The sequence below is a fragment of the Carassius carassius genome, chromosome 20, assembly GCF_963082965.1.
Source record: "Carassius carassius chromosome 20, fCarCar2.1, whole genome shotgun sequence".
NCBI classification, from domain to species: domain Eukaryota; kingdom Metazoa; phylum Chordata; class Actinopteri; order Cypriniformes; family Cyprinidae; genus Carassius; species Carassius carassius.
In genome coordinates, this window is record NC_081774.1 from 27842435 (window position 1) to 27853410 (window position 10976).

General features: G+C 36.4%; 1 protein-coding gene across 1 annotated transcript in view; it reads right to left on the bottom strand.

The window, feature by feature from the left end:
* The window catches only part of brinp3b (bone morphogenetic protein/retinoic acid inducible neural-specific 3b), a 32482-nt gene extending 24309 nt beyond the window's left edge, over positions 1-8173 (bottom strand). The window contains exons 1-4 of the mRNA XM_059502377.1: positions 7752-8173; positions 7392-7668; positions 2160-2350; positions 38-231 (exon numbers count right to left, since the gene is read on the bottom strand). Coding sequence (XP_059358360.1) covers positions 38-231; positions 2160-2350; positions 7392-7624 — 618 coding nt within the window. The 5' untranslated portion in view covers positions 7625-7668; positions 7752-8173. The remainder of the gene's footprint in view (positions 1-37; positions 232-2159; positions 2351-7391; positions 7669-7751) is intronic.
* Between the last annotated feature and the right edge of the window lie 2803 nt (positions 8174-10976).

Genomic DNA, 10976 nt, shown 5'->3' on the forward strand with positions numbered 1-10976 from the left:
CACATTTCAAACCTGGTCGGTAGCATGGGGGTCATACCTTAATGGCGGTGGAGGCGATCTGGAGGTGATGGAGCTTCCGGAGTGTGCTATCTCTGTCGATGAAATAGGATGCTGCCAGTTGGTGCAGGGCTTCGAGGGTCAGTGAACTGGCTGTAGCGTTGGAGGCACCGCCATTCTGCTGACCTCTGCTAAGCTTGCTTTTGTCCACAAAAATGGTCAAGGACTCCTCGCCTGATCGAAAGACAGACAAAAATAATCATCTCAGCTGGAGAAGCTAATCAACCCTAATCAAATACAGCATGAGCTCGCCCCATCTCGGCCCGTCGGGGGCCCACAAAGCCATGCAACTCTTCCCCATCTGACGCGTCAGCTCTCATTACACGCATGGTACAGATGAGAGTATCCTTCATCTCAGAGTGAGAGGAATCCAATGAAAATCAATTGACTCAGCTGGTGGGTTTGTTTGGAGAGAATAAATGACTAAGAAAAAAAATGCTAGCGTCAAAAGGTGTCCTGTGGAGCATTAGCCAGACCTTCAGATGATCTCCACTTTCAGCCTCTGTCATGGTATAAAAGCAGTTTATTTATGGAGCGAGATATTGATGGCTGAGAATGTCTCTTTTGAAGAGGTGTTTACTGTAAACAGTCTCTCAGCAGGCAAGGTATAAAGGACTGTATAGAGAACCGAGAGACAGCTGCTCTCCAATATATCTACAATGAAGATGAGTTCTCAGAGCAGAAAAGCAGCTAAACAAACAGAGATGTACCGGTCCACACTTTTCATCTTGCTTGTGGAAACTGACAAGACAGTCGCAATCCATTTTACTTTCGTATTGACATATTTTTGGGAGTGAAACAGATTATTCAGGGAGAAAAACCAGGAGGGTCTTTATTTTACGGATGAGCAACTGATTGGACAGTGAAAGGTGAAAAAGATTCCTTGATAAGTCAATCAGAACATGAACATAAGCCAAAGCAGAATGGTTCCATGTACACTCAACAATAAAATGCATACAGATCACACTTCACCACATGAAAAAAAATGTGATCAGATCACTGCAAACACACTTTGGGGTTATCTGGATTGGATTTTGACTACATTTAAATGAAGGTGTAAATGCAAATGTATTTTTCATTATCTGTAGCAGTGAAAGCATGTGATGAGGTCGGGCTGCAAAAAATTCTAACTATAAATATATAAGCACAATTATAGTGTCATTTGTTCTTCAATAAAAAGAAAAAGTTATTGATGGAGAAAAAATATCTTGTTTATTTTGCATTTTAATCAAGTTAGATTGTTTTAGTATAATAATAATAATAATAATAATAATAATAATAATAATAATAATGCTTTTCCCACAAAATATTAAATAAAAGCACAACTGTTTTCAGCACTAAGGTTAATAACAAATAACAATATGCAAATAACAAATAACAATATGCGCAGCATGACATATTATTTCTGAAGGATCATGAAACTTCAGCAATAAATTACATTTTAAAATATATAAAAATATTACACAGCATTACTGTTTTTAATGAGGTGTGTTTTTATTTTATTTTTTGTATCAAATAAACACATGTAGTAAAAGATTGTTTAATATCGGTGTGTCAAATAACAGCAAATTAGACCTGAAGACACCCCCCGACAAGTTAGATTGTTGAAGTATATTAATAATATTATTGACAACAATGATAATAATAAGTTTACTTTGCAGTCCCCTTCGATTGGTTGCTGAGGCCCTTCTAGTGGGTCCCGGTCCCCTGTTTACGAAACACTGGCATAGGTGACATGAGTCAAAAAGAAAAGTCATTTCAGAGGCATTTCAGTTTAACAAAACTGCATTCATGAAGAAAGATTACAAAGACAAGACAAGCTGTTTTCTTTGGAATAACATGCACCGATGAAATCTATATTAATAAATGACATGGGTTGAATTTTGAGTTCGTTGTCTGACCTATTAAGTTAATCCAGGAACTGAAGTTATGAGTGTCATATCCATTAGACAACACTAACCCCAGTGTTCAATAATGCATAAAGTCACGTCAGCCTCTACAGAGACTATATAAAGATGTCCTTGCAACTCAGTAACAAAGCAAGAATTAAAACCTGTTTTGCAGGCATAATAACTAGCTCACACATAATATAGTTTTCTTACCTCCCAGAGTGGCAGAGAGCAGGAAATGAGTCCCGTATTTCTTGATGATTGTGTCAGTAATTTTCTGCAGGCTTGGCCTTCTCCCCAGAAGCCTGATGTTATGGATAAAGTCGGGGTCAAAGGGCACGGCCACCCCGTTGCCTTCTTGTCTCTCTGCAGCAAGGCTGTTGACCTTCCATCGTCCGAACTCCCTGTGAGTTCATAATCATTTACGTGAGATTTTGTATGAGCCGATACTGGAGCACAATAATCAGCATAGTCATTAGTCATTACAGTCACATCCATGTCGCCCTCTCCTCCATCTGGCTCTTCTCCACATCTGTCTCTCTCTCCATGTTTGTTTGCTCTATTCCTATTCCAAAAGCTCTTTTGGGCTCAACAGAGCAGCCAGGCCGGTAGGTAGTATTTCATTGTTTAGGCAGGGGCTTGAAGAGCCTCCATAGGGAGCCTGGTGCACAATCTTAGCACATTTCTACAAAGAAATGTGAGGATATAATCCTTTAAAATCTTCCTTTAAACTCTGTGTGGTGCCTGTGCATCTCGAATTGTGCATATTAGTACGTTGAACAAGGTAAAGCTTGTAAACGTCTGTTTAACCACTCTAACCAAACACTGAGGTGGCACAGTGTGTTACAATGTCACTTACATTTCCTTTCAGAACTATTATCTCAATGCACCCTCACACAGAATAACAGCGAACCCTTGCTCGACTAAAGGAAGCATTGTAAACTAAAATGCATACTGTACACCCACTAAACTATGAAACAGGTATCGTGGATGGAGAATTGAATCTAGTTTCTTTCCATTTAAATACATTTGCATCTATTTTTACACCGCAAGAGAGCTCCATTTCAAAGTTTAGTCATCTGATATTCTGTTCTAATCTGGTCTGACAGAATTTGTTGCATTCCCTGAAGCTAAAACTCATATGGTAGATCTTCAAACAAAGCATCCCACTTGTGCATCCCTAAACACTGTAGCACAATTTGAGAGAGAATGTTAAACTTGTTTTTTTTTATTACTTTTTTTCCTTACTTTTTTTGCGTGTGGAAACACACTCATTTTGAGCATCAAATTCCAGCTTCATGATCATATATCTTAAAAATAGAAAATAAATAATAAGAATAATTTCATACAGGCAATTAAGAATAAATGTGATACTCAAGAGAACTTTTTGCCTTTGGGGAAAATATCATAATGTTTACATACAGTTTAATATAATTATTAAGGCTGTTGATTGAATTTTAGTTAATTTGCTTTGATTAATTATGAAAAAAAAGTTTTTTTTTTGTTTGTTTTTTACGTTTACCACAACCTGGCCTGGCCTAGACCTGTATGTCATATTACATTGCATGCAATTGCTTAATGATGAACATGATTCAGAGCAATGCAGTTATAATATATATATATATATATATATATATATATATATATATATATATATATATATATATATATATATATATATATATATATATTATTATAACTGCATTTTCATATGGCTATGAGTCGTTGCTCTGAATCATGTTCATCATTACATGTTATACATAACAGTATAACAGCTTAGCAATATCATTTGAGCAAGAGCAACAATTCATGCATAATTCAATATCAATTCATGCATAATTCAATATATGCAATATATGCTAATATTATTTATTTATTTATTTTTAAATGAACCCATTTATTTAGCAAGGATACATTAAATTGATCAAATGTGATAGTGAAGACTTTTATAATGTTACAAATGGTTTAAATTTCAAATAAATGCTGATTTTGAAGTTTCTATTCATCAAAGAATCCTGACTTAATGTACCACTTTCCACAAAAATATTTAGTAAAGCAGCACAACTGTTTCCAACACTGATAATAATCAAAGATGTTTCCAAAGCAGCAAATCAGTATTTAAAAATTATTTCTGAAGGATCATGAGACATTGAAGACGAAAGTAATGATGCTAAAAATGCAGCGTTGCATCACAGGAATCAATTACATTTTGAAAAAATATTCAAACAGAAAAAAAGTGATCTATATTTGAAATAATATTTCATAATATTACTGTTTTTACTGTATTTTTGATCAAATAAATGCATCCTTGGTGAACATAAGAGATATAAATGTTTAAAAAATCTTCCCGACCCACAACTTCTGAACAGTAGTTCATATCTGTCTTTTCATGCATCGTATACAGTAAAATATAATTTAATATCAGTGTGTCAAATGATAGCAAATTCGATTTGTAGCCAGTACTTTTCGCCTTGTAGGGAAATATCTCATAATTTAGATACAAATCCAGTTATTGGTATCCAGGCAGTGTACAAAATGCATGGCAAGCAAAAAATAAAAAAAAAAAAACCTTCCCTCTTCTTCTCAGGTTCCACAAGATCACACCATTAGACCAATATTTATTATTTTCTTTCATCCTATTTCCCACATTCCCTATCTCCATTACAAGGTTATTAGTCTCCACACCGGAGAAAACACAGGAGTTTCCCCAACCTTGGCTGAAGAAATCTCTCTTTCTAGTGACAGAGTTTAAAACTCATGGGAACCAATCCAATCACTCACATGAAGAGCCCTATCCAGAGAACAATCATGAAGGGAATGGAGGATGTCATTATCACCAATCAGCCCAACGAGGGATGGTGTAAGTATCAGATGAAGAGCTTGATGAGCACTAGCGTTGAGCACCTAAGCCACTGATCACCACCGACAAACCAGAGAGGGCAAAACGCTCCTTTATTGGAGAGCTCTCTGACAGCCTGCGGGGCAGACCTGAGGGCACCATGTAATCAAAAGCCACAAGCTCTTTTGTAATCACAAGCAGAAACCAGAGGCATAAATGAAGTTGAGATCAAAAGGAAAATTACACTAATAATAATCTAGAATTCGGCTGCAAGGCTTCGTGAAGGCTGTGGAGGTGTGTTTATGCATTATTACTTATTGTTTCGGAGAAGGTATTTATTGGTGATTTCTGAGGTGCTATGCTGAGTTTATGATACTTGATGTCTTTTCACCAGGGATGTTATACAGAATTGTGTTATGATTTGTTTGGTTATGGCTAATATATGAGCCCATGAGAACAAATACTCCAGTAAACATTAGGAATGTTTTCACAATCCCACTTGACAAACTGTGTAATAGTGAATGGCGGGTTTTGGTGAGACCCAAAGTCCGCTTGTTGCATAATGAATAAAAACGGCTAGTACTTTCTTGTTCTGGCAAGCTCTAATCTGATTGGCTTGGATTGGATTTTCAGCAGTTGGGTGCATAAAAAGTCATGTTTGGAAGGCATAGGGTTGCTATAATGAGCGAATCACCTTATAATTGCCTAAGTTTGTAAGGCCGTGGGATAAAATCTTTACAAGATATGAGTTTTGTTTAAAAGAACTCACAGTCAAGTAAACTAGAAATTTTTGAATAGTATATTCCACTTTGTTTTCTGAGGAAAAGATAATAATAATAATAATAATAATAATAATAATAATAACTTGGTGTTGATGGTCAGATGAAGAACCTTTATCCTCTATGGAAACTTTCCATTTCAAAGGGTTCTGTATAGTTGAAAAGGTGCCTTAGATTTATTTATTTTTTTAAATGTTCTTCTGGAAGGTTTTTTGGGGAACACGAAATGGTTATTTTATGACATCTCTAAGGAATTCTCCTTTTGGAACATTTACTTTTAAGAGTGATCTTTAAAATGAGTTGCATGTATTAACATTTCTGATTGTAATGTGTACACACATATTTTACATACTATTTGTTTATTAAAGTAATTACATTAATTGGGTAATAACCAGATACTAAAACCTGAATGTACCCTTAAAGCCAACCTTATGTAGTTGCCTTATATTACCCAGTACTTCTCTTGCGTAAGTACACTGTAAGTGCACATACCAAAAAATACAGTGCAACCCACATTTCTGATAAACTCGCCTCTGAACAGCTTGTACAGATGACCTGTGGTTGGTTGCTTTCCATGTCAGTCAGACAGTCTCATGTTGTTTAAGTGGGCAGTTCTGGGCTAGAATATCCTGTGTGGTTTTGTGTGGGGGGAAGCAAATCCCAGTTAGTTAACCATAAATTAAGAAAAATATCCAATAGATATTTTTAGAAAGAAAACACTCCATTAAAAGGAACATGCACAGACATGCACATATTCAGAATTGTAATTGCACCAACACACTTTCAAGAGGAAACGGAGGACCCCATTACTTCACCCATGACAAATCTTTAAAATTTTCAAATTAAATTAATTACAAATCTGTTATTTACTTATTGTGATAATTGACTTTTGGTTTTCCAATTTTATGTGGAAGTCAAAAGTTTTTTTTTTTGTTTGTTTGTTTTTAATTGCTAGAAAAAAAAACATCACCATAAAACCATTTAGCACTGAAGTAATACAACAGGTTTGTTTGAAGAAGAGACCCAGATTTAAGCAATTTTTCAAGTGAAATTTAAAACTCAGAAGTGTCAGGAAGTGTTGTGACACATTGGACATAAGTGCCATCAAATCCATTGGATCTCGCTTGTCTTGCAACGGATTGTAACATGCTAATGTCTGGATGCATCTTTTAAAATGGGAAAGCTTTCAGTGAAACATAATTCAATTTTGTCCTGCTTTTCACACAAACTGTATGCCCTCATAGCACTTGAAATAAGGCATGAGATACTTTTTTATTAAATAATTATATTTATCTTACTGGTATTTCATGCTCATGGCGTTTTCATTTAATTGAGCAAATGCAATAAAAAAAGAGTTTTTCTCTCTATAAAAAGCAATATCTTTTAGAAATATAATGACAGGTTGGAGCCAGCAAGATGTGTTTTCCTCTAAAAATAGGTGGTAATGTGAGCCAATAAGCGAAAGCTATCCGTTATCATTTTCCAGCTTCAGTGCTTGAAGCATGGGTTTCTTTTGGAACTATTTTCATTGGCAGAGAAGAAATACAGGAACCAACTCAAGTTCTCAGCATTCATTATTTATAGGACTGCTGTATGAGAATGTGATAGGAATATGAGCAACTCTTTCTGAACGAAGTCACCTGTAGGCTCGAGCTTAAGGCGAATCGGACATGCTGATATTCACTATTAGCCTACAGCAGCACTCTAGCTCGGGTTAAAGGCAACAAAGACGGTTTAAAGGGCAGAGGTTGCTGGAATCTGACCCTGACCTCACATGAGCCGAAAAGAAAAACACTGTCACATTACTGTTTCTAAGACCTGTCGTACCTGTATATTTTGTATCTGGTTGTAAAGCCGTGCTGGTATCGCTCGGTGAACTCAATGAATTCCCGAGAGCGATGGAAAGGACCTTTATCGGACAGCAGCCATCCGAGCGGTTCCGCGGAGCCCACGTACACAGCCAGAGAGACGAGCACACAAGCCCAGCGGAGACAGATCACCATCCCCTCCCATAAGAGCATCAGGTCAGGCGGTCTAGGACCAACACTCCGAGCCCACATCCTTCAGCCATACATGCTCTCTCCTCGCAGATCCCCGTTGTGTCCTGCAACTCAAAATAATAGGTGTTTTCAAACGGCGATCTCAAGTTATCATCCCCATCACACAGATTTCGGAAAGAGGCACTACCTGACATGAGTTAAACTTCGGCTATCCGAGACACGGAGAAAATGATAAAAGACAATACTCGGAAATCCTCCGCGCAACTGTCCGCCCAGGAAAGCGATCCTTCTCGGAACAGGTCTAAAGTATGTCCATAAATTGTTTTCTCACATCAGGTGAAAGCAGGTGCGCGCGCGCGTTCCCAAATCCACGTTGGCGCGCGCAATGAAAGAAGTTGACGCACATCTGAGAGAGGTGGGAAAAAAATGTTCTACGGGTAGCGCTTTTCGCAGGAATAAAAAGTGAGATTTCTTTAGATCCCTCTGTTTTCTCGGGGGGAGCAGGTTGGATGCTCTCTCGGTCTTTATAGGCTGTAGAATATGCTGGAGCATGAATGCCGGTTTCCCCGAGAGTGCATCTCCTGCATTAACACTTTCACACTGAGCAATACATATAAAGCGTAACTCTCGTGCCCCCACCCTTTCTCTATTTCCCTCACCCTGTATGCCCCTCCTTCTGCGCATTCACTTCTTTTTGTTGGAGAATGTGCCCTGGAAAATGTACTATGATGTGGTTTTATTTCCTCTAAGTAACAGAATTTAAATAAGGTAAGTCACTTGCTGTAAGTTTATTGTACATGATGGTGTTACATTAACATTCATGTTCTGTTGGGGGTCTGAGACACCAGCTGTTTTTATAGCCCAAAATGACTTTTCCTTCCCTTTTTACATACCTTATGAGAAATTAGTATAAACAATACTTAATCAATTTGATAACATACTTTTAAGATCCTGCAAAATTACATAAAATTAAATAAATAAATAAAATGATTTTAATATGTGTAGCCTACAATTGTGATCACACACACACACACACACACACACACACAATGTACAGCTAATATCAACAGAACACGAGAGCTCTCTTTTCTGTGCACTGTGATTATAAATAGTCTCAAAAGTAATTGTCAGAGGTGGAAAGTAACGAATTACATTTACTCGCGTTACTGTAATTGAGTAGCTTTTTTGTGTACTAATACTTTTTAAAGTAATTTTTTTAATCTGTAATTTTACTTTTACTTAAATATATTTTGTTTGAAGTATTGTACTTCGCTACATTTTAAAACACATTAATTACTGAGTAAAAAATAAAATAAATAAATAAATAAATCGCTCCCTGGAAACTACGTCAGTAAATAATGGGCAGGAGGGCAAACTGGCGCTAAAATCAAGGGAAAGATGCAGACGGACAAAACAGGCGTTAGTGGTGCAGACACCGCTGAAAACGAAACCCCGTCATATTCTGAAGTTGAACTCGAAGGAAATGAAGTGAACCCATGGCCATATGTATGCTCTATTATGCAGTGTAAGCTGTAGCCTACTTGCCTAGGAAGACCAAACTAGCAGCTTATAAAATCTCGACAAGATATCAACCCTTCGCAAGAAGAGGTAAGATAAATAATTGCATCGTTGCATTGGTGGTTAAAATGAAGCTTTGACATTTTAACAAGAGGTTTTGCACAAATTAGCTAAAAAGACCGTGGTGAGGAGTGTGCTATTTTTGTTTTAATGATGTGCGCGCGCATTTATAGTGCGTTCTTTCACTGTGTGATTCAGTCTCCTAAAATGCATTTAGAATGATCACAGAATTGAAGATATAGGGGCAGAAAATTCACATATTTATATAATTTCATATATTAAATCAAAATCACACAAAGAATGCCATCTTTTCCTCCAAAAATCATCATGAATATATACATACATATATATAACAGTTCAGTAAACAAGTTAATTAAGAGACTTGCGTTTTAGACACCATATTGCCTTTTTAGCTCTATTTCTACAACAGAAAATAATTCCAAACACAGCCACCAAAGCACAGTTTTGCGTCTCTGAGCAACGTGACAGTGTTTCGTTCCTGAATGAATCAACCGTTTAAATAATTCGGTTCAATCGCAATGACTCACTTATTAACAGTGACTTGCTGACACATACTGGCCATTTTAATTTCACATTTAAAGATTTTTTTTTTATAATTAATTTTTTATCATTTCAAATGAGTATTCAACATTTCATGTCTTGTATATCAAAACATTATTCATGCATTTGTAACTGCAGGTTAAATGCATTCTTGTCCTGCACTAAACAGTGTAATACATCTAAATTCCACTTCCAATGAATCTTCTGCATTTCCTCTGCATTAAAAGATGAGTTTGTTGATAATGATTTGCCTGGTAACAGCCCAAATGTTTTATTATTCTAAATAACTGATTCCTTTAATTAAAAACAACTAGTTTGAGATTAATAGACCTATCCCAGGGGTGTCAAACTCAGTTCCTGGAGGGCCATAGCCCTGCAGAGTTTAGTTCTAACCCTGCTCCAGCACACATATCATGTAGTTTTCAAATAAACCTATATGATTAGATTAGCTGGATCAGGTGTGTTTAATTAAGGTTATATCTAAACTGTGCAGGACTGTGGCCCTCCAGGAACTGAGTTTGACACCCTTGGCCTGTCCCATTTTGACTCCCTCCCACTGTTAAAATGTAACTAAGTAATTTTTACTCTGAGTAAATTTTAAATGAGCTACTTTTTACTTTTACTTGAGTAGATTTTTAGACTGGTACTTTTACTTGTACTTAAGTAAAATTTCATTAATGTAATGGTACTTTTACTTGAGTAGAATATTTTTGTACTCTTTCCACCTCTGGTAATTGTTTACTGATGAAGGAGAAAAAAAAACACCGGAATATTAGGTTTGTGGAAAAAAGAGGAAGCATTAGAGGAGAACTGTTTCATATTCACAAAGAGACTAAATCAATCATGCATGGGATATCTGTAGTGCTGGAATATCATCGTTCCATTTTAGTGCTACTCTGCTGGATTTTTAATTGGAAATGTTTTGACTTCCAAACTTGTGATACATTTTAGATATGGTGTTGCCATATACGGCCTGGAATTATTAGTATTTCAAGTGAGTTCCTGTCAGATAGAGTGGGGTTTAAAAGAGTGAAAACACTTTGGCGCTGATAGCCAAATAAAGCCATTAAAAAAAATCTAAGGCCAATACAATTTTTCTATTTTGCCTATACATTTTTCTTACTAATTGCATGTTATCAGCATATACAACTTAAATAAAAAGCTTAACTGAAAAATGTCAGAAATGGCGTGTTCCCTTTTGTTTCCAAAAAGCATATTGAGCTTCAGTGGAAGCAAGAACTTGTGAGTCACATGATCAATGTCACAGAAAAAT